The sequence below is a fragment of the Molothrus aeneus genome, chromosome 28 (genome assembly GCF_037042795.1).
Source record: "Molothrus aeneus isolate 106 chromosome 28, BPBGC_Maene_1.0, whole genome shotgun sequence".
In the NCBI taxonomy this organism is placed as follows: Eukaryota; Metazoa; Chordata; class Aves; order Passeriformes; family Icteridae; genus Molothrus; species Molothrus aeneus.
The window spans coordinates 4,340,453-4,362,702 of record NC_089673.1 but is presented as its reverse complement, the minus strand read 5'-3'; the positions used below and the strand labels follow the sequence as shown (position 1 = coordinate 4,362,702).

Below are 22,250 nucleotides of genomic sequence, written 5' to 3'. Positions count from 1 at the left end.
CTTTGTACAGCTGTGCTCAGGAACCCCAATTTGTCTTTCAAATTCTACAGGAATTGAGCTTTTCAGAGCCCCCACATAGAGCAGCAGCCTGTGATATCAACATCCCTGCCTGATCCCATCAGCTCTGCCGAGCACGTCCTGTCTGGGAGAAGCCAAACACAGCCATGGAAACAGGAGATAAAAATGAAAGAGGGAGGAAGATGGGGATGGGTAGCCCAGAGGAGGAAGAAATGGGAGTCTCTGTGGTGCTCCCCCTGCTCAGTACAGCCCTGCTGGGGCTCAGGTGTGCACCCACAGCCAGGCAGAAGCCCCACAGTGGAGATACCTCATGGTCACAGTGACATCTGATTTTGGGGACAGCACTGGCTGAGTGACCAAAGCCTGATGTCGGACAAGTTCATTCTCCTTTCCACTGAACATCTTTTCAAAGGGCTCCTGGGACACGCAGCCACCACAGGGACTGTGCACACAGACCCTGGCAAGGCTCTCCGGGGGCTTTTGGGATTTACACCCCAAAAGAGCCACCCCTGAGCAGCCCTGCTGAGGGGCTGTGATGCTGCAGGCTTGGGGCCCCTTCCCTGGCCCCTTCCTTCTTCAGAAGGCTCAGAAAATGAAAGCAGAGCCCTCAGTTCCACTTCCTGCCTCTGGCAGGCCTCACTTCCCATTCCCTCAGCTCCCAGGCTGCTGACAAGCAGCATTTTAACAATGCAGGAGGATTTTAAGGAGGTAGGGAAGCATGGAACCCCCAGGTTTTTAAGGTTGGGTTTTCAGTCAGAAAGAGAACATTAAACCAGAGAAATAATGACCTTTCCTTCCCTCCTCCTCCCTCTTTGGGAAGAACCTCCTCAAAGTGAAGGTAACAGAGAGCTGCCGAGCTCCTCCTTTGGCAAAGGCAGGAGCTGGGGGCTCTGACACACGGGGGTGTCAGGTTTGTTCTGGTTCCAGGAGACATTTCTGGTCTGAGACAACTGCACCTGATGGGTCTCATCTGTGCTTGGTTCATGGGCAGGGTTTCTACTGCATCAGCTGCTTCCTCCCCTTCTGATCTGCTCACATTTTACACTGACGAATATTCCAGCGTTACATCCCAGGAAAAGGTGACTGGAGGCTGCTTGTGGGGAGGCCAGCTCCTCAAGGGCCAGAGTGGCACCCAAACACTGATTGAGTGACAGTGACAATGCAGAGAGAAGCTGCATGAACAGGAAAAAAAAATCAGCCTTTCAGCAAGGAGAACAGATGCATTTTATAGCAGCACTATTTTGGTTTGTCCCTAACACAGCAAGCTGAAAAAAAAAATAACCTGGAAGTATTTGGAGATGTGGTTACCCATTCTCCTGCCCTACTCAGGGGCAGCAAATTCTCTCAAAACACTGGAACTGTCAGTGCAAGACATCCAGATTCCTCCACTTCAGCTGGGAAGCTCCATTTCTGGAAGGGAGCTCACAGTATCATCCACTTGTCTGAAACACAGAGGCTTCCCTTCTCCAAATTTTTGCTTTTTAAAAGGACAGTGACCAAAACAGGCTTTCATATAAATGATAATTTTATTGTAAATAAAATGATACATTGGCCTGGCTTTGCACTGCAAGCCCCCGGTCGGTAAATAGAGACTACTGGGTCAAGGTCTTCTGCACAGTCCAGGTTAAAGCCCTTTCTCCCTGCTTTGCATCACTTATGGTGATAACAAAATCCTTTTCTCCCTTTTTGAACTGCTCCTGGCACACCTGCCTCTCCCCTCCTGGTCAGTCTGTGCTGGTAACTGGTGCCAATGGGAACTCTTTGGAGCAGCTTCCAGACCTTTGGAATATTATTCCAAATTAGGCAAAAAAATCACCCCAAAACCCCATCCAAATTGATGCAACCTAACTGCCACAGAATGGGCAAAGATGGGATTTTCTGGAGAACAAGCAAATAACCTGGAATGCACAGAATCGTCACACCAAGACCAAAATGTCACTGCTTTGTTTCCTCACGGCCTCAGGGACAGCCACATTCCCCCAAGTTCCTCTCCAATGGGAATCTTGGACATTTTTCTGATTAGTTTTAACCATTTCAGGACACTGGGACTCTGATAAGAAATTCTTTGTCAAACAGAATATTCTCCATTTCTGCAGCACTTTCCATCAGGGACCCCAATACTCAATATTCCCTATATATCCTTCCCTGGAAGGAACAGCAGGAAATCCAACATGACATTTGGAACTGACACAATAGCTTATTGTCAGCCTGGCACTCCTCCTCCACTCTTCCCCAAATGAGTTTATTCCCAGTTTTTTCCTAGTCTGCCAGGATAAAGAGGCCAGATTTAATTCAATTCTGAGGTATAATTACATTTCTGTCCACTTGAAACTCTTTTGCTGCCAGGGCTGTTAAAAGCCCAATGTCAGCCCCAAGTTTTTAATCAGAGCAGTGGACTCAGGAATCCAGATCTTCCTTTTCCATTATCAAGAGGGCTGTGAGGAAACAAAGAGGCATTTTGGCTCGGCTCTACTCATTATAAACCATCAGCAAATTCTCTGCAAAACCAGCTGCTTTTTTTCCTTTTTAAATTCATAAAGGCGTCAAATTTATTTCCCCACCTCCCCCCCACCCCGTAACAGTCGATATATATAAAAATCACCAAATATGATCTTTTACGATATAAATTAAAAAAAAAAAAAAAAATTAAAATGAGGCATCACCGTTTACATGATGTAAAAAGAGCTAAAAAAGAGCGATATAAACTACATTCATAAAAGTGCATCTCCAAACATACAGGCAATGCTTTGGCTTGTTCCTGTGCCGAACGCGCCAGTCCGAGCTGGCCCCGTGTTCTCTGTCACTGTACAGGGGGTGCTGCTCCCTGGCAGGCTGGGATGCAGGGGTTTGGCACAGAGGAGGCACAGCCAGCCCAGGGAAGGGCTCTGAGCTCTGGGGACAGCCCTGAGCCATCGTCAGTCCTGGCTGCTCCTGCTCTGCTCTGCTCTGGAAGCGCCTCCCGGGATGCGGGTGAGGTAAAAGCCACGACAGCTCCTGAGGATTGAGGTGCTTCGACAGAAGTTCTGCCCTTTCCTCACGCCCTGTTCTCTCCCAGATCACAGCACGTGGGACAGCAAGGGAAAAACCAAGGGAGAAGGTCTGGATTTGGTGAGGACAAGCCAAGGACAGAGGGATGCAGACGTCATGGTGCTCCTGATTCCTGCAGGTGATGGGCAGGGGATGAAGACTCCAATCTTTGGTATATTTAGGATGCAAGGCTTGAAGAGCTGGTGCTGACCCCCCTCCTTTTGTCATGCAGACTGCAGGGATGGTCCCACACTCCCAGCAGAGTGGTGAAAAGCTCCCCAGCTCCGAGTCACAGCCTCACCTCCCCTCATGGCAACAGTGAAGTGCAGGCCAGAAGCCAGGCCAAGGGCCTGGACAACTTGGAGTCAAGTTCCTGGCTGGGAAAAGATCAGTTGAAGTGCTCTCACTAGAATTAAATAAATTATGGAACAAGGGCTTTCATAAAAGGGATCCCCTAAGTGCCCACAAGTGGGACAGTGCATCCTTGGAGCAGTGCAGGGAGCCTGGAGAGAAAACCAACACCAGTTTTTATTGGCTACACTTTGCTCCGGGTTTGGCACAGAAAAAACATTTCATATTGTTAAAGCTTTTCAGGACTTTTGGTTCGTAGGGGCTTTTAGGGTTCTTTTTTTTCCTCTTTTAATTCAACACAGTATTTTTCATGTGTTGAAGGAGCTTGGTTTCATTAAAACTTCCCTTATCCTGCTATTAGTATTCACTTAAAAACTTATTTTTACTGCATTATGAAGCAATTTTCAATTTTTTATGGGGGAGAAGAGTGGAGGTGTGTGGAACCTTAATATGGTTTCCAATTCAAGAGCAGAACACCTTCAGTGTTGCCCTATAAAGCAATATTTTAGTTAATTAACATTTGCTTTTCTTAGCTTAATTTCTCAGAGATAACTTACAATCACTCCATGAATCCCCAGCACTTAAAAACTGCTGGTCTTTCACGAGTGAAATAAAGATTATTAGTGCCCAAATCAGCACTGAGGATTTGAGGCCATCAGGACCTCAGTCCTCTGACCTGTGCTGTGTTCCAAGTGCACAATCACTTGGATATGCTTTGCTGGTAGCTGCATGGGGATCTCCAGGTAATTTTTAGATATTTGCTACCATTTTAAATGTTGTCTGAGGTTCCCTGTTTGACTTGAGTCCTACAAAAGCTTATTTAAGTTAGGCCATAGCATTTTTATGGAACTCTTAAACGATCACTTGCACACCTGTAATTCAAACAATGCACAGCAAAGCTGACCTTGATTCCAGCTCCCTGTGCACAATACAAGTGTCCAGGTAATTCTCCCCAAGAAACCCTCAGTTTTCCATTAGGCCATGTGCTCAAACTCTGAAGTAATTTCCTGGGCACCAGATGGATTATCTTTGGTTAAAAGGATGGTAAAAAGTTACCAGCCAGAGACAGATGCAAGAGGAAGCTGAATTCCATGGAATTCTCTTCCAGAGGGGTTTTGTTTGGACCCAGCAGCCCCAGAGAGAGGAAGCAGGAGCACAGATTTGTTTGGTGTGACACCAACTAAGTGGCACTGTCCAAATGCTGGGACAGGTCAAACCTAGCTCCAGATTTTCCAACATGAATGGGAGAGCCCTTCCCTCAGGCCCTGGAGTCATTGCATTCTGCTGAAACTTCTCTGATTATCCTCACATTTAGCTGGAAAGAACTCCCTCACCCCCAGCCCCAAATCCAGGGGTTCAATATAAAATAACACTATTCACATACTTTTGAATCAGTATCTTCTGAACACCTTCAGATGCTGAATACTCAAGAAGAAAAATATACCATACTATAGTGGACATGACACATGGCTTTTTGCTGGATTCAGGTACTGGAGACGCCTCTGGAGCCCCAGGAGGGGAAAACCAGGGGCTACCCCAGGCAGAGCTGGAGGCTGGTGCATGTTTCTGTTTTGGACAGAGAGGAGCTCTTCCAGCTCCCACATGGGTTCAGATTTCTCCTATGTTCAACCAGTGACGACACTTGTCAGATTCCCCTTCCTGCAGAAAACACGCAGCCAGCTGCAGGGTCACAGCCAGGTAACAAAACCTGGGGCAAAAACGCAGCTCTGCTTGGGCAGCTGTCGGCAGCACGAACATCAGCCCAGCACACGAAGGAATCAGGCACGAGAGCAGACCCTCAGTTCCTTGGCAGAACTTCCCAAAGGACCGGGCCTGGCTGAGTTGGCATTTTGAAGATGCAGCACCACAACGGGGCAGTTGCAACTGGACGAGACAGGGCACGGAGAGCCCGGCAGGAGCTGCGAGCCAAGGGAGGTAATTCAGTACTGGAGCTGTGCAAACTGGTGTCTGAGCAGCTCTTCAGCAGAGGGTCTGTGCCTGGCTTCCACAAAGATCTGCTTTAGGAAGTCCCGGCAATGTTCTGATATGTGCGAGGGGAGCTGGGGGTTGGTGGGCTGCGTGGCGATTTTGAAGATCGCTGCCATGGCTTCGTACTCTGCCCAGGGGGGCTTCTCTGTCAGCATCTCCACCACGGTGCAGCCCAGGCTCCTGGAAAGCAGACAGGGAAAAACCAAATGAGAATTCTCTCAGTGATGCCCAGAGTTCAGGGAGAGCTCCCCAGCGGCTCTGGGAATGCTCCTGGGGGAGAGCTGCCAACAGCTGCTCTTCCCGTGCCAGGAAAGTGCCACATGTCCTGCTCCCCTTTGCTCAAATCCTCCTCTCAGGGAACATTTGTGTTATCAGGGGACAAGCGGTGCCAGCAGGACGTCCCTGAGGGCACCATCTGACCTTGCTGGTCCTCCAGGTGCTGCTGCTTCTGTTGTACCTCAAAGGCACTTGGAGAATCACAGAGTCACAGCAAGGGTTGGGTTGGAAGGGACCTTCAAGACCATCCTGCTCCAACCCCCTGTTCCAACGACCTTCCACTGGACCAGCCTGCTCAGAGGCTCAACTTGCTGAGTTGCAAGGTAGAACTTAGCAGTTCTTTTTAACAAACAGTCTAACAGACTTTCTAACACTCAAGGTTCAGTGAATCAGAGCTTGTTGACCCCACAAAGCCATTTCAGCAAAATCCCTCTTCAGTCACAGCCTCAAAATGCCCACGTTGGGAAAAAAATAACCTAATAATATCTCCACAAGAAACCAAGCATCACTCAAAAAATAATTGGAGTCGTAACAGTTCCCAAGTGGGAAGGCAGTAAGTTAAATCCCTGTGGGACAGATGCATCATTACCTTAAGGAAAAATTCCTTGTAAAGTTAATGGGGCTCTGCAGGCTACTTCAGGGCAAGGATGGGATTCTGGGGACATGGCTGAGCCACCTTTCTGAGGCAACGTGACTCCAACACCTTCCCAGGGAAGATGGCTGCTGTAGCACCGCACTGGTTGGGGTTTATTCAAAAGATTAATTGCTTCCTCCAGGCCACAGATCGAGTAAAAGCCATTAGTGAGTTTTTAATATCCAATCCTGTGGTTTTATCACGTATTTACATTAAAAAGGCAAAACTGCCTCCTCTACCTTAAAACTAAACCTTCTTTTGAGGTGAAATGCAAGGAAAAGGATGTTGAGAGGCAGACTTGCATCAACTGCCAAGACAAGAAGGAAAGGAATTAAATGCAGTGAATATGCAAGAACTGATTTCTTGACAAGGTCTGAAATCCAACGTGAAAATTTTACAGTTTTCCAGCCATTTCAGGCTTACTAGAAGAGAGTACAGAAAATGCAAACCATGTGTGCTGAAGTGCTGGGGGTTTGCTCAAAAGCAAGCAGGGATATATTATTGTTTAGACTGATTTATACCGTTTAAGCAGATCCGGTTTCTTTAAGATATTCAGCAAACAGCAGGAATGTTTTTCATGTCAAGTCACTCCAGCAATAACAAATAGCTCACATATTCTGCTATTTAGGAAAAAGAAAACTGGAGAGGGGCCTGCAGCAGTGGCACAGAGCCAGGTGGATGGATTTGTTACGTTTCTGAGCCTCTGGGCCATACACATCCACCCTGGGACCAAGTGCTGCACTGGAAAATTCTGACCCCCCCAAAATAATGATTGGGATTGTAGGAACTGGAGTCTGGCCAATGGCAGCAACTCTTTGATGGGAATGGACCAATGTCAGCACCAAGAGGAAATCCACAACTGCACCAGCCCAGGGGGAAGGGCACGTGCTCCACTCTCTCCCCAAGCATCCCAAACGGGAGAGTCTGCAGGACTTAACTCTTTGCAGACAACACAAGTTTCAGCTGTGTTTCCACTTGCTGCTTGTACAGGAAACAGGTCCTGCTTTACTGTGGAGGCACAACCAGACCTTTTGTCCCTGTTGTTTACTTAAGTTTTATAATCTCACCTTTTTAAGGCCCCCAAAATTAACATTTTGGCACAGGACCATTTTGCTCTTTTGAGAGAGGCTGCTCCTTGGCTATGCCAATAATAGCACAGCTACAGTTTCCATTCATGCAGATCACCTCTGATCTGACCTGGATCTTTTCTGTTATTCCAGGTTCGAGCATCTTTCCTTTAAGGCTAAAATTCTATTAATCTCCAGTACATTTTAAGCATAACTCTCATTTTATATCTGAATGAACGGGCTTTCCCTAGACAACCTTCAGCTGCTCTTCTAAGGGATATCATAGAATCACAGAGTCTCCTGTGTTGGAAGGGACCCACAAGGATCTTCATCCCAATTCCTGGTCCTCCATAGGACACCCCAGGAATTCCACCAAGTGCCTGAGAGCATGAGAAGGATGAAAACATTGCACCAGCCAGAAAGCAAAAAAAAACCAGCGATCAGTTTGAGTGAGGAATGAGTGGAAACTGCTCCTGAAAAACGAAATGAGTTGCTGGGTGTTAACACCGCGAAGCACAGCTGGCAGAAGATTATGTCTTGAATTCAAACCAGCGGCTTCAATTTTCTTTCAACTTTTCATCCAGACAAGGTGTGAACCTGGATGCTCAGATGGCAGAAGGTGCTGCTGTGTGTGTGTGCAGAGATCTGTGGGCAGCAATGAGGGGCTCACCACACGTCTGCCTTCCTGCCGTAGCCCTCGCCGCTGATCACCTCCGGGCTCATCCAGTACGGGGTGCCCGTGACGGAGCGGATGCCTGTCCCCGACATGCAGATTGTCTGCAGCCTTTTGCTGGCCCCAAAGTCCCCCAGCTTCACGTTCCCAGCAGAGTCACGGAGAATATTGGCACCTGGACAGAAGCAGAAAAACACCAAGACAGCTGTTTTCATGAGATCCAGCTGTTGGATCTGCAGCCTACAGAACGAGATCCAAGCACAAATACCCGTGCTCATGGTATGGCTCTTTCCCCATTAAGCCTCAGGTGACCTGCTAAACATCATTTCTTTAATTCAGGTTGTAGACAAGCCAATTGCTAATGGCTGTAAATGGGAAAAACTTCAGGGAAAAACACAAGGAAGTGAAGGGGGGAGGGAAATGAGAGCTGAGTCAGCACCAGCATTGTTACAGTGCCTGTAAACAGCTCAACCAGCCTAGCAGGGCCCCCAGGCCAAGGGCTGAGAGAGAACAGAGCTGTGTAGAGAAGGATTTTATTGGGATGCTGCTTTGTGAGTGCAAGCATTGCTTTCTGGTCAGCTGGGTAACAGATGTAGCTAATTAAACCCCTTTGAACTCCTACAATAAACAAGTCAATCTCCACTTGGTCCTGAACACGAAGCACCAGGGAAAAAGCAAACTTTGGAGCTTAGCTTTTATGTGGACACAAACTGAGGTTTAGACCCCAAAACCAATTCTTCCTCCAAAACTGCGACGAAATCAAGAACCCCATTGTTACCATTATCTGGGACGTGCCCACACGAAACCCTTCTGCTCTCAAACTTGGAGCTCTTGTGCTGGGGAAGCTCTCTTGGCCTGCCCCTGCTCTCACCCTTGATGTCCCTGTGCACGATCATGTTGCTGTGCAGGTAGGAGACGCCCTCGAGGATCTGCCGCGTGTATTTGCGGGTGACGTTCTCCGTCAGGGCCCCGTACGCCTTCAGCTGGTCCTTCACTGACCCCTGCCACGAAGCAAAGGGAAAGAATTGGCCAAGAGGTGACAGAGCACAGACCCTGCAGTGTCCGTTCAGCTCCCAAAAGGCCTGGGTGTTATACACCAGCTGGCCCTGCAATGAACTCTGCCCTCTGCTAAAGGCTTTCTATGAGCATCTTGCCCTAAGAAGCCCTTTTTAAGAACAGCAAGGCTTCATGGCAAAAACAGCCTAAGGAGGTTCTGTCTACTGGTACAACTCGTTGTGATGACAAGCAATAAAACAGTTCAGCAGACTTATCTGGGTCAGAAGCCTTGCTTTTTGGAGAGTCAGTTTTAGCCTCACTGTACCATGATTTTGGTAATTCAGTTACCAGGATTTACATGTTGGCCCAAGTTCTTTGAGGTACTTTGGTAGAACAAATTTGGACTGAAGAAAAGAACTGGCTTTAATGACTGTCACAGGGAATGTATTTCAAGTAGAAGACACTTAAGGAAAAAACCAAAGAGGTTATTTGGGCATAAATAAAATGAAGTGATGGCATTATGAGCGTGAGAAGGCACAGCCCTAAGAGGGTCTGAGGCAGATGACATAGTTAGGGGGATCACAGCAACTAATAAACCAGCTGAGAAACCCAGCCACCTCCCCTTCTGAGCCCTGACTGTGCTGCTCTTACCCCTGGCATGTACTCCATGAAGATGGTCAAGGTCTTCTCTGCTCGATCCCTTAAGCAGCCATAATACTGCACGATACGGTCATGCTGGAGGTTCTTCAGCAGCTGAATTTCACACTCCAGAGCACTCACCTCCTATGGATGTTGAAGGAGAAAAGAAGATTGCAGCCTCAGGAAATATATTATAAATATAAAGAATAATAAATTTGTCATGTCACTGGCAGGATGAGACCACTACCACACTGAGAAGTGTAATCCATGACATCACTTTATCTGCTTCTTGGAAAAGGCAAACATTACCAGGGCTTGCTGTTCATTTTTACTGCATTATCTGCAGGTATTGGTGTGGAAGCTTTGATAAAACACAGGCTGTATCATACACGGATTTAGTACCAGAAAAACTTTGTTTCTTGCCTTGATTCTGTCATCTGCATGGTGGCTGAAAGGATTCTCCACCCACAACACAGGTACAACCTCCCTTCTCTCACTAGGCTGTGGGCAGGGAGTGTAATTATGAAGCAGCTCTGAATACAGGTACAGAACTGGAACTTCAACCCACTGGAGAGCAAAACAACAGGTGCTGAGGGTTGCTAAGTTTCTGTCACCCAGTCCTGTTCTGATCACACTGATGATTTACTGGAATCAAGCCCTACAAACAGCTTCCTCTCCTATTTACTTCAAAGAATCTGCAGCTCTGCACATGAAACTGATCCTTTGCTTTGCTCTTGCCACAGACAACAGGGTATCACAGTGCAAAGACATTATCCAACAATTTCAGATGGAATCACAAATGTTTGCTGCTCAGAAAAAGTATCAGGTTCTTGCTGAATCCAGGGATTGAAGAGGAGGAACATCAAAGGTTGTGAAGCATGAGGATTTACAGAAAAAGGAATGATTTCTCCCCAAATTAGTCCCATTTTTACCTTTCCAGCCCTGCCATGGGAAGGCATCAGGTTCAGCTCTCTCACTCTGGGAGAGGATGCAGAACCTTAGAGCAAGAACCTGGGTGTTGTAGGCACACATGGAACCAGTGCAAGCTGCTTAATCAGACCAAATAATGGTATAAGGTTTGGAGTGTCAGTGCTTTCAAAATATATTTCAGCCTGTTCCTCCTTGGCTCAGAGTTACTGTCTGATTTACAACACAGACATAGTAGAACTTCCCAATTTAGGACATATCTTGGCACCAATATCCCATATAAGATCAGAATAATTAAATCTTCATGGATCAGTTATTCTAGCTCAAAGTGAATTTGTTCAATATTGGGAAACTGGTACACTGTTAAAACACTAGCAAAGAACCCAAAAGCCCTTCCAGCTGCATCCCCTGTGCAGGAAGTTGAGTGCTGTCCCCTAATGTCAAGGTGCATGTCCCATCTCCACTGTTGTCACATCACTGTTCTCGATTATTTTACACCCCACAGCTCCATTTGCTTCTAAGGACACAGAGAATTCAAAAGTGAAAATTGGTAATTAATGCACTTGATACAGGATGTACCACATAAACCCAGAAGTGGGTTTTGCATGTGCAAGCAGCTTTTTTTTGTTCAAAAAAGAAAAAAAAACCCCTACTCTTGCTGGATTTAGTTTCATTCACATCCATGTCTAACCAGGAACACAAGGTAGTCTAGTATTCCTCAAGCAACCTGGCAAAACCCCAAAAAGCTGAGAAAGGAGAGCCAAGAATGAAGCAAGAAAATGGATTTTAGTTTCGAGCTGAAGTTAATAACACAGAAAAGTAATTTTTAAATGACTCCTATTCTTCTCCACATGACTCGAAACCTTAGTACCAACCAAATAAGATGCCAGCTCTCAAGGACAGACAGAGAGAGACATTGTACAGGACCTTAGAGGCTTTGAGGAGCTGAGATGAGAATTACCTTGCTTGTTTCAGGGCTCTCTGGATCAAACTGCACCTGCTTGGCTGCCAGCTCCCTGCCCGTGTCCACGTCGTAGCACAGGTACACGCGGCCGAAGGCGCCCTGGCCCAGCAGCTTCCCCCGGCGCCAGTTCATGGGAGCACTTGGAGCTACAAGAGAACAGCAGTCACTCCTCCTTCCACTGCACTCTTTAAAAACAAAGGTGGGCTTTTCGAGGACCAATCTCCACCATACAGGGGCTGAAGCAGGTATTCTGTAGGTGGGTGAACATGAGGTGCTCTCCCAGAGTAAGGAGTCAGTGGCAGAGCTCTGAACAGAACCCAACCATCCAGACTCTCAAGGATCTGCTGACTGATGTCCCATTCAAATGACACCACAGAACATTTTGCAAATGTGTTTTACAGACCAGTTATTCAATGGGCTTGGTGAAATTTCATTCTACCAGCAGGTGGATTCTACAACATCATTACTTTAAGAGATGATGCAGCAACTAAAGAGCAGCTTCCAGCCCTTGATCTGAAGTTATCACATGCATCAGATGAAGAAGAGCTGGATTAGCCTTGCTAAATCAATCCCAGCCAGCTGGGAATGACTTAAGCTTCTGGGACAACTTGAAGGACATTATTCTGAGTTTCTTTGCCAAGCTAGTTTGGGGTTAACCTCTGTGGGAAGGATTTTACTGCAAGGCTCTCTCTAACCATAAAGATTAGAAGTCATGATTACCTACTGGACATGGATAAAGTAGGGACTGTGTTAGCACAGTGTGGGTATCTTCACCTGCTGAACAGTTAGACTTAATAAAAATACCCATGGGACCCAGGTAAAGCAGCATCTCCAACCAGCAGGAAGTTCCATCCTCAGGGCACTGGGAACCCTCACATTCATGAGCAGCAGTCTCCTGACCCAGAGATTAATACCTGAGCCCAGTTATTCAGACTGTGCTTAATCCCAAAGCATATTACTCAAAGACAAGTGCTTTAGCTCCAACTTTGAAAGCAACACTACCAGACTCCTGCAGTTCAATGCATCCAATTATGTTGGATCTAAAAAGAAACTCTAAAAACAAAGACAAGAACCAGCCATCTGAACAGTGTGAAAATACAGAAGAGCTGAGAGATTTGCTTTGACATGTCTAATTTAATCAGATTTACTGGCAGGCAGTATTTTAGTGCGTTCCTTACTCTTCATTTTGATCCTTAAATTACTGTATGGGATATACAAAGTTCTTCAATAATGACTTATGTTCCACTTATTTTTTATTTTTGTAATAGAAAGCTGTCCAACAAAACAGCTCAAGAATGCCATTAATATAGAAGTAAATCCTTCTACTAAGGAGCAAATGAAATACAGAATAACTGTAACCCAAAAGCCTGACTGAAAATGTTAACATAGCAAGAAAATAAACAAGCTTGTCTGCCTGTTTTAAGAACCCTGTAGATCATCTAGATCAAGCAGATTTTTACTTCTTAGCTGAATTTGCAATGCTTTCTAAAGGAAAGGCCAGAAGAAATCTGAGAAGAAAAACACTTGTGGGTGTGACAACCAAGTCTCAAAGCACAGCCAGGGCACGAGTGTGAGGTGTTCACAGGGGTCTGAGGATGAGGGAAGAGATGAGGATCTCACTCCATTTTTCAGAAGGTTTGATTCATTATTTTATGATGTATATTATATTAAAACTATACTAAAAGAATAGAAGAAAGGATTTCATCAGAAGGCTGGCTAAGAATAGAAAAAGAAAAAATCATAACAAAGGCTTGTGTCTGGGACAGAGAGTCTGAGCCAGCTGGGCTGTGATTGGCCATTAATTAGAAACAACCACATGAGACCAATCCCAGATCCACCTGTTGCATTCCACAGCAGCAGATAATCACTGTCTGCATTCTGTTCCTGAGGCCTCTCAGCTTCTCAGGAGAAAAAAAGGATTTTTTTCTCCTAAGGATAAGGATCCTAAGGAAAGGATTTTTCAGAAAACATCACGGCTACGCACGAGGTGGTCGGAATGGATTGTCACAGCCAGGCTGTGGCACTGCACCGGGCCTGGAGTCCCCTGGAGCCCTCCCTGTGCCCAGGAGCCCAGCCTACACTTGGTGGCAATGTTCCTCTCCTGCACTCCCAGCGCGTTCTCGCTGTCGGCGCTGCGCAGGCGGCCCCGCGGCTCCAGGTACTGCAGGGCCAGGCCCAGGTTCTCCCCGTTGGTGCTCAGCGAGCGGCTGGAGGGCACCAGGGTGAAGAGATTCCCTTGGTGACGTCGGATCCGGGGAAACGTCCTCCGGCCTGGGGAGAAGGAGCGGCTTTAAGTGAATGCTTGCAAGCGGGAGGTAATGGCTGGGGGCTGAGCAGCGGGGAGAAGGGAGAGAAATCCCAAGTTCTGCTCTGTTCCCATGGAGCAGAATCTGCTGCCAAACAGACGAGATGCAAAAATATAACAGCTCAGGGCTGGTGCTGCCTGAGTTCAGTACAGCCCTGGATCGTTCCCAAAGCAGAAGGCAGAGAACACTTTGTAATGCCCTCAGTGTTGTAAGATCTAAACTTACCTTCCAAAGGAAAAATCTGGTTTACAGGCTCTGAGCATGAACTCTTAACAACTACATACAAAATGACTTTCTAGATAACATGCCTGGACTTGCAAATAAAAACCATAAATAAAGATTAGGCCAACTTGCACCTCATGAAATTCTGAGAGATTATTTTGCATAAAGCCATCTGATTGAGCAGAGATACAACTCTTTAAGTCCCTGCTATATTTAAAAGACCCAGAAGCAAGTCTGCAATGCAAATTAGCAAAGTATAATGAATCTCTGTGGTAGGAAAGTACTTATATAGGGCCAAGCCTAACAATTACATCCACAATTCCCTACTCAGCCTGGATAACACCAGAAAGGACAAAGAATTACAAAGTAAACAAAGAATTACAAACAACAACCATTTGTCTCCACGAAAATGTGGCATCATGCAGCATGAATCTCAACACTAACTGCAAGCACCAGGGCACTTCCAGGCTCTCCAAATAGGAGTTACCCTTGTGTAGAGGTTGCCATTGCCTCACCTTTTTTCCCCAGCCTGGAATGGGAGGTGTGGGACCAACTCACCGTCGCTGTAGTCCTTGTGCTGCATGGAGACGTTGTAGCGCCGAGGGTAGGTGCCACCTTTGCCTGCTTTGTCGTAGATCTGATTCTCACGGTCTGCCAGGAGAAGCAAAGACAAAAGTGAGGCTCCTTCAAAAAAACCGTAACTTCTAATAACAGAATTTTCCTGTAACAGCAGGTTTTTAGGAAGGGGCAATAAATAACTTCATAGCTTTTCCATCATCGTGTCCTCACTTCTTCTATTTATACAATCCCAGCAAGCAAGGAGGGCGGCCAGCCAAGAGCACAAAGTGTCTGGGTCAAATAACCTTTGTAGCAAAGACATACCTGAGAACTCCTGCCTATTGTCAGGAAAGCTCTGTGCCCTTGACATCCGTGACTTCCGAAAAGAAGGGCTAATAGAGAAAGAAGGCAAGAGTAAGTTTTGCTATTGTTTGGGGTATTTATTTTGTTGTTTTATTTTCTAAATGAACAAGTAGAGCCTTGTCTAAAAGAGATTTAAATACCCTGCAGCCAGGTGTTCTAAGAGGGGCGGCTCCACACAGGCTGCTCGCTTCAGAACTTTGTATTTATAACCTAAAGCTACTGAAGCACCAGTTTGCTGGTCTGTGGTTGTGCCAGAAAATAACACAGCCTTAAGACATAGTTAATGCTCTTTAATGCTCTTGTTAAAGCTCTTGTTTCCCTCCAAGAAAATGTATGAGATAGAAAAGAGGATTTTCTGTAGGTACAACTGGCATTTCCACCTGAGCACCCACGTTCTCACCAGTTTGTACATTTGTACCTGGCTGCTCACCTGTCCAAGGACTGGCAGCTTCCTGACACCGAGTTTTCAGCACTGCTTAGAGGGTCCAGCATCTGCAACACAGAAGAAACCACACAGCAACATGAGTGCAGTCCAGGGCCCAGGAGAGGCTGTGACAGAGGAGCAGAGCCCATGACTGTTTGCCTGCAGGATGTGCAGCTGAAGAAGGGAGTCTAAGCCTATTTAAATGTATAATTTTCCTTTATCTCCCACAGAAATTAGGTTCATATAAAATTTGAGGCAGTGCTTTAGTTGTTGAAGGACTTTGCTGTGGAAAATGCAAGCTTTAGCAGCCTTGTGCTGAGTTTTGATCCCAACTGGCTCCAGGAACAGTCTCTGCTGGTGCTGCTGCCTCCACCTGCAAGTCGCCCTTTGGCCTCACTTCCCACTTTTCTGAATGGAGAGCAGAGTTTCAAAAGCAAGAGGGTCACACAAACCTGGTAATAGGAAACCTTGTCACATGTGTGACACCACCAAAACTGCTCAGTCAGAGCTGGAGGGGCAATGCCCAGAACAGGGAACTGCTTCTGGCAGCCCAACAAAGGCTTTGAACTTACACAGCTACAATCTGAAGCTGTTTAAATGCACAAAGCAGCACTTCATAAACCCAGAATGGTTTGAGTTGGAAAGGATTTTAAGGGTCATCCAATTCCACCTCCTACCATGGGCAGGGACACCTTCCACTAAATCAGGGATGGGGCCAGGGATGGGGCAGCCACAACTTTCTGGACAACGCGCGCCTCACCACTTAAAGGTGTTGGTGCAACCAGAGCCAGTGACTGTTTGGGAGAGGAAAGGAGGGCCCAGGTGCCAGCAGAGCCCCTTGGCAGGTGGGTACTCACGCACTGCTCGCTGGTCTCGGGGATGAACTCGCCCTCGCTGTGGATGCTGGTGTAGGAGCCCTGGCGGGCGATGCGCTGCTGCCGCTCGGGGACGTAGCCGGGCGGGGGAGAGCTGCGGCCCGTGCTCTGGGAGCCTGTGACAGGGACAGCTCACACTGCTGCTGGGACACTGCTGCAGCAGCCAGCCCACCACAGCACAGCTCCATCCCCCCACAGGGACTGCAGAGGGAACCCCAGAGTCTGGACAGACACGGGACCAGGGAAACCAAACCGATGTGCACCAGCCCCACCAGAGCACACCAAACCTCTACACCCCCCCAGAGGGAACCCTACAGTCCGGACAGACATGGAACCAGGGAAACCAACCTGTGTGATGTGCACCAGCCCCACCAGAGCACACCAAACCTCTACACCCCCCCCAGAGGGAACCCCACAGCCTGGACAGACATGGAACCAGGGAAACCAACCTGTCTGATGTGCACCAGCCCCACCAGAGCACACCAAACCTCTACACCCCCCCAGAGGGAACCCTACAGCCTGGACAGACATGGAACCAGGGAAACCAACCTGTGTGATGTGCACCAGCCCCACCAGAGCACACCAAACCTCTACACCTCCCCAGAGGACCCTACAGCCTGGACAGACACGGGACCAGGGAAACCAAACTGTCTGATGTGCACCATCCCCACCACACCACACCTCTATCCCCTGTCACATTCACATTTTCTGAAAAATCCCTTCGCCCAGGATTTTTCTCCTGGGAAGCTGAGAAGCCTCCAAGAAAAAGGAAAACAATCATTATCTCATTTGCTCCTCCTGTGTTTTGCTTGTCTGGAATGTGTTTGGAGATTGTTTTGGATAACCAACAGGTGACTGTTTCATTGGGTTTCTGTGAATTGTTTTGACTCATTGGCCAATCAGTGCCAAGCTGTGTCAGGACTCTGGAAAGAGTCACGAGTTTTCATTATTATCTTTTTAGCCTTCTGTAAGTATCCTTTCTGTATTCTTTCATATAGTTTAGTTTAGTATTCTTTAATATAATACAGTATCATAAAATAATAAATTAGCCTTCTGAGAACATGGAGTCAGATTCATCATTCCTTCCTTCAACTGGGAGCAATGCAAATACAATAATCCCCCAGAGTAACTGCAGAGTGAACCCTACAGTCTGGACAGACACTGGACCAGGGAAACCAAACTGTCTGATGTGCACCTGTACTGATGTCTTAGATGCCAAGTGATTACTGCTCAAGCTCCTGACAAAGTTATTTCTAACCTCTTCTGCTCAACCTTCTGAGCATAATTCCAGTTCAATCATCTGTTAGTGGCACTACCTAAAGAGTTTCTCTTGTGCTACCTACTGAGAGAAACTTCACTCTTAGGGTTTAGTTTTTCCTTGCATATCTCAAAGAAGATGAAACTAGATACAGGAAGAAAAAAAATCCCTTTTTGCAGTGACCTATCCACCTGCAGCTGCCACCAATTCCCACTGTGAGCTCCAGGAACTGCTGTGGTCCAGGCCAATCTGCTCGAGGTCACACATGAAGCCAGAGGCAGCAGGTGGAGATCAGCTCTCAAGCTGTGCTCCTTACAACACTGTCTTTAATTAACTGTGTGTACTCAGGTGCTAGGAAAGATGGGTAAAGATCAGCGAATATTCTCCCAAGGAAAATATTTTCTATAGAAGTTGTAATAAAGAGCGAAGGCGAAGACCTGGGAGAAGCAGACTGAAAAGCAGAGCACACACCTTTCAGGGGGCTGCAGAAGGAAAATGAACAATGCTGGCATGGCTTAGAGCACAAAGGGGGTGAAGAAAAAGGGATTCATAAAATCATAGGATCATAGGGTTGGAGAAGGCCTCCAAGATCACGAAGCCAACATTGTCAAGCCCACAATGTGCTGCTCAGAGCGAGCACCTGATGTCCCAGGCAGCTCCCAGGGCTGACGAGCCCTCTGGAGCCCTCTGGAGGGGTGGGATAAGCCTGGCAGTGCTGTGGGCTGCCCCAGCCCTGGAGCACTTTCACTCCTTCCGACAGATGCCACAGCCAGAGCGAGCCCGGCCGCTGGCACCGGCCCAGCTGCTGCTGTGGAAAGGCCCCATCCCTGGGCAGGAAAAGGAAGTCGGCACTAAATCCATGTGTATCAAAGGAAGTGAGTGGAAAAAACACAAGCCCTGCCAGAATGCTTAGTAACTTTTTTTTTTTTTTTTTTTACTTTTAAATAAAAGTTATCGTTACTTCCAAAGCTCTGAGCTGGTGACAAGAGGCTGGGGCTGTTTGGAGCTCAGGAACCACACAGGTCCCTCTCCTGCTTGCAAAAAGCTTTAGCTGGACAATGCTATGGACTCCAATTGCATGACATGGTGTGAGTTGGAGAATCTCTATTAACACCAGCAAACAGGGCACGTTCCTCTTCCAAACCAAAGACAGGAAAAGAGAAGGAAGAAGAAATTGATGCAAGACCAAGCTATTGCCAAATTACCAGCAGACCTCTGACACAACTGGAACTTTTCTGGACCTCTCATAATGTAACAGCCTGGTACTCTGACACGTTCAGAAAATAAAAGCAAAGGTTTCTTGACTGATGAATGATAAGCTGTTCAGAAAGCATCCATAAGCTGGGATTGGAGGAAAGAGTGTGTAACTGCCCCTTATCACTGCACAGCTCACCCATGACAGACACTTGCTACAGTCTGTTGGCTTTGGCACCATTACCTGGATACCCCAGAACGTTAGTAAAGAAAAAAATATTTTATAAATGAAATAAATTTGGCATTCAATTTGTCTGTTATAGAAGAAACGTGGTGTTCAGACATGCATGGGTACCACTTCTCAGGACCAAGGAATGTTGCTCTTTTTATGCAATTAACTTCAGTCTAGGAAGGACAGTAGAAGTCTTTTTGTCCCCATTTCAGTCACGTACTTCACAAGCTTTCAGTACTTTGTTTGCTTGCTGCTTCATAAAAGCAAATTGTACAGAAGGGGATCAGCAAACTCTCCACAGGATACAAGCAGGTTTGTCAGACAAGTCCCACACTGAGAGCTACTGCTCCAGCTCACAAATCCTTCCCTCTGGGCTCCCTCTCCCAGCCACCCCTGCTCAGAGCAGTGTGGATCCAACTCTGGCTTGGACCCCCCCGTATGGAGACTGCTGTGGTTTAAGCTGATTTATTATTTGATGCTTTGCACTGCAAACACTGATCTAAAATCATGTAATAGTTCTGCCTCAAGTTCACAGAGTTGACGAAACTGAAGCACTCCTTTGCTGCAGTGAAGAACTTGCAAACAAAACAACTCTGACATTCCCAGCTCCTGGTACTGCCCTGTGTGACTTGCATCACTTGTCCTCAGGCATTAGCTGTGACAAGCCCCAAAATAGCTGTTGTAGCAAACAGAGTCATCCTCTGCCTCTGTTTCCAGCAGAATTTACCTTCTCTCCTTTCTGAAGCAGAAGAATGCAGAGCAGCATTTCAGCTCTGGCCTTCACACTCTCACCTTCCTCCTGCACCTTCACTGCTCATTGAGCTTCACACCAAGGAGTCAAACCCTAAACCACAGACTTTTCTGGGGGTTTTTTTGGCCCATAAATCCTTGAAGGTGTTTTAGGTGTTTTAGTTTTTCATATAGAGGTTAACAGCTTTGAGAATCGTTCAAGAACAGATTTGAATTGTGCTGCATGGTTAAGAGTAGGTTGTAACACAGAACTTGGGAGAAATCAGACATATCTGCCAAAGATGGAAGTCATAAAAACTACAGAAGCCTTACATGAACCTTTCCCCCAAACAGGAGTTCACTGGGCTGACAGAAACCCAAAGAAATGAGACAAAGGTACATATTACTCTGATTTTTTTTGTGCACCTCTGATTTTGTCTTGTGCTGATAACTCTAGAAGTCAAAGTTGAGGAAACTCAGAATGTAGGACACTAGCTGGATATGCAATAGTAATTCCCAGCAAAATGCTTGATTACAGGAGTCAGGAGAGATTCCAAAGCCCAACATAAAAAAAAAAAATCAAATCTAGGTTACATGAACTGAAATTGCCAATCTAAATACAAAGCTTAATAGACTCACATCAGCTTTCCAAATTTCTAACCACAATGGCTCTGGCTTTAGGACATCCCCTTTAGCAGCTCCTCAGCTGTTCCACAACTTAGCAAGAAACTTTGAAACATTCTACTGTAAACACATTAAGAGCTTTTGAAAATGAACTGCCTTGTCCCAGAATAACCTTTCAATTTCTCATGGCTCTCCTAAATGCTGTACCATAAACACTAGTGCCCAAAAGCTGCATTTCAACAAACAAAAACATGTAGAAGTGGCAAAAATACTCACTGACAGACAGATGCCTGCTTCTGGGTTCTGGCTGCTGGTAGGGTGTGCTCACATCCCCTACAGATTGGGAAGTTTTAATCCTGACTTGCTTGGGCAGTCCAGAGTGGGGTGAAGAACTGGTCTGTTGGGTAAAATGGAAAGAACAGAACGAAATAAAGTGAGATGAAGGAGCTCAAGCAGTCTGGCCATGGTTTAAAAAAAATATTATGCTTAGTACCAAGAAAGTGCTGAGCAACAGTTCTAGAGCCTGAAATCCTATTAATTCAGAAAACACAAACAAAAAGACAGCAAAAGAGCCAGGTTTACAATTAGGGTGTAAAACAGGAGTCAGAGAACTACAACAAGGGCAGCTCAACTCAAGTGCAGCATTTGCAGGCCTCAGTGTCTGACACTGCCAGGTACCTGAGGGGCTCCTGTCACCCCCTGAGACCAGAACACAGAGGCACCTCCAATTTCCATCAGCCACCTTGGCCAGCAGAGATAAATTCCGAATCTTGCACTGTTTCAGAAGCAATCTGACTCCCCACAGCCTTTAAAAAGTAAATTTGTAACTCAGACTAAGTAAAAATAAATTCTGGAGAGTTTAATAGCACCAACAGTCAGGAGATGCCAAGATGAAGTTATTCGTTCATCCTTCCCCTGAACTTACATAGGTATTATCTAATTAAAGGTAATTTTTCCACAGAGCCCTCATCTTGTTCAAAGCAGGAAGAGGAGTGAGACACATGAAACCACCCCAAGCCACTGAGATTCTGTGTTAAAGCAGGGGCTCAATACCTGCAGACACTTTCAATTTTAACCCTGACCCAACACACCTAGTTTTACAACAAGGTGTAATATTCCCCTCCTCTTGAGTCACAGAATTTATCTTATTTGAAAAGAACATAACCAAAGACACCTAAAGGAAATAAATTCTGACTTCCAAAAATTATTTGAACATGACAGGCAAAGAAGGTGCAACAACTCAAATACTTTAATTCAATATTAAATTCCTGGATGGTTGCACATTTAATGAGTGCATACACTTGAAGGGAGTAAGGAAAGAGTCTGATTTAAGTCACACAAACTCCACCATGGGCAGGTCCATGGGAGCTGGATAAAGGGTGCAGAGGTCACCGTGCTTAAAGAGCTGCAATGTTTTAGCCCCCAAACTGAAGTCAGGGAAAAAAATCCAACACAAAAAGACACCTATAGCTGAGCCAATGCACAGAGGATAAACACATGCATTTGTGCCTGGGAAAAGTGATTTTATAATCCCTGTCACACTCAATTCATGCTGCCATCATGCTTTAGAGTCTTAAGGGTAAAACCCTTGATTTTGCAGGCCCAGAAGTTGTTACCCACATGGTTTCTGTCCTGGGACAGCAACAGTATCCTCAGGCTTTTCACATTCGAGCTCCGGTCCAAGAGATCCACAGCTTTATCCAGGTCATCTTGGTTTTTCAAAGGAATAGAGAGCTGCAAGATAAAGAGCATGGAAGAAAATCATTAGAAAAGATAGAAAAAAAAAAAAAAGGCTACTTCTACAATGGGTTGTTTAAATACAATGGGTATTTAAACAAACATTAGAAAAACAGCAGACTGTAAAACAGGATTCTGATTGCTCAGCTATTCCACAAATTTTCATT

General features: G+C 46.3%; 1 protein-coding gene across 1 annotated transcript in view; it reads right to left on the bottom strand.

The window, feature by feature from the left end:
- Positions 1-2,648: 2,648 nt before the first annotated feature.
- The window catches only part of MAP3K3 (mitogen-activated protein kinase kinase kinase 3), a 31,513-nt gene continuing 11,911 nt past the window's right edge, over positions 2,649-22,250 (bottom strand). The window contains exons 6-17 of the mRNA XM_066566894.1: positions 21,967-22,080; positions 20,623-20,743; positions 16,292-16,425; positions 15,441-15,502; positions 14,972-15,039; positions 14,648-14,740; positions 13,641-13,832; positions 11,559-11,707; positions 9,683-9,814; positions 8,907-9,036; positions 8,033-8,210; positions 2,649-5,565 (exon numbers count right to left, since the gene is read on the bottom strand). Coding sequence (XP_066422991.1) covers positions 5,337-5,565; positions 8,033-8,210; positions 8,907-9,036; positions 9,683-9,814; positions 11,559-11,707; positions 13,641-13,832; positions 14,648-14,740; positions 14,972-15,039; positions 15,441-15,502; positions 16,292-16,425; positions 20,623-20,743; positions 21,967-22,080 — 1,602 coding nt within the window. The 3' untranslated portion in view covers positions 2,649-5,336. The remainder of the gene's footprint in view (positions 5,566-8,032; positions 8,211-8,906; positions 9,037-9,682; positions 9,815-11,558; positions 11,708-13,640; positions 13,833-14,647; positions 14,741-14,971; positions 15,040-15,440; positions 15,503-16,291; positions 16,426-20,622; positions 20,744-21,966; positions 22,081-22,250) is intronic.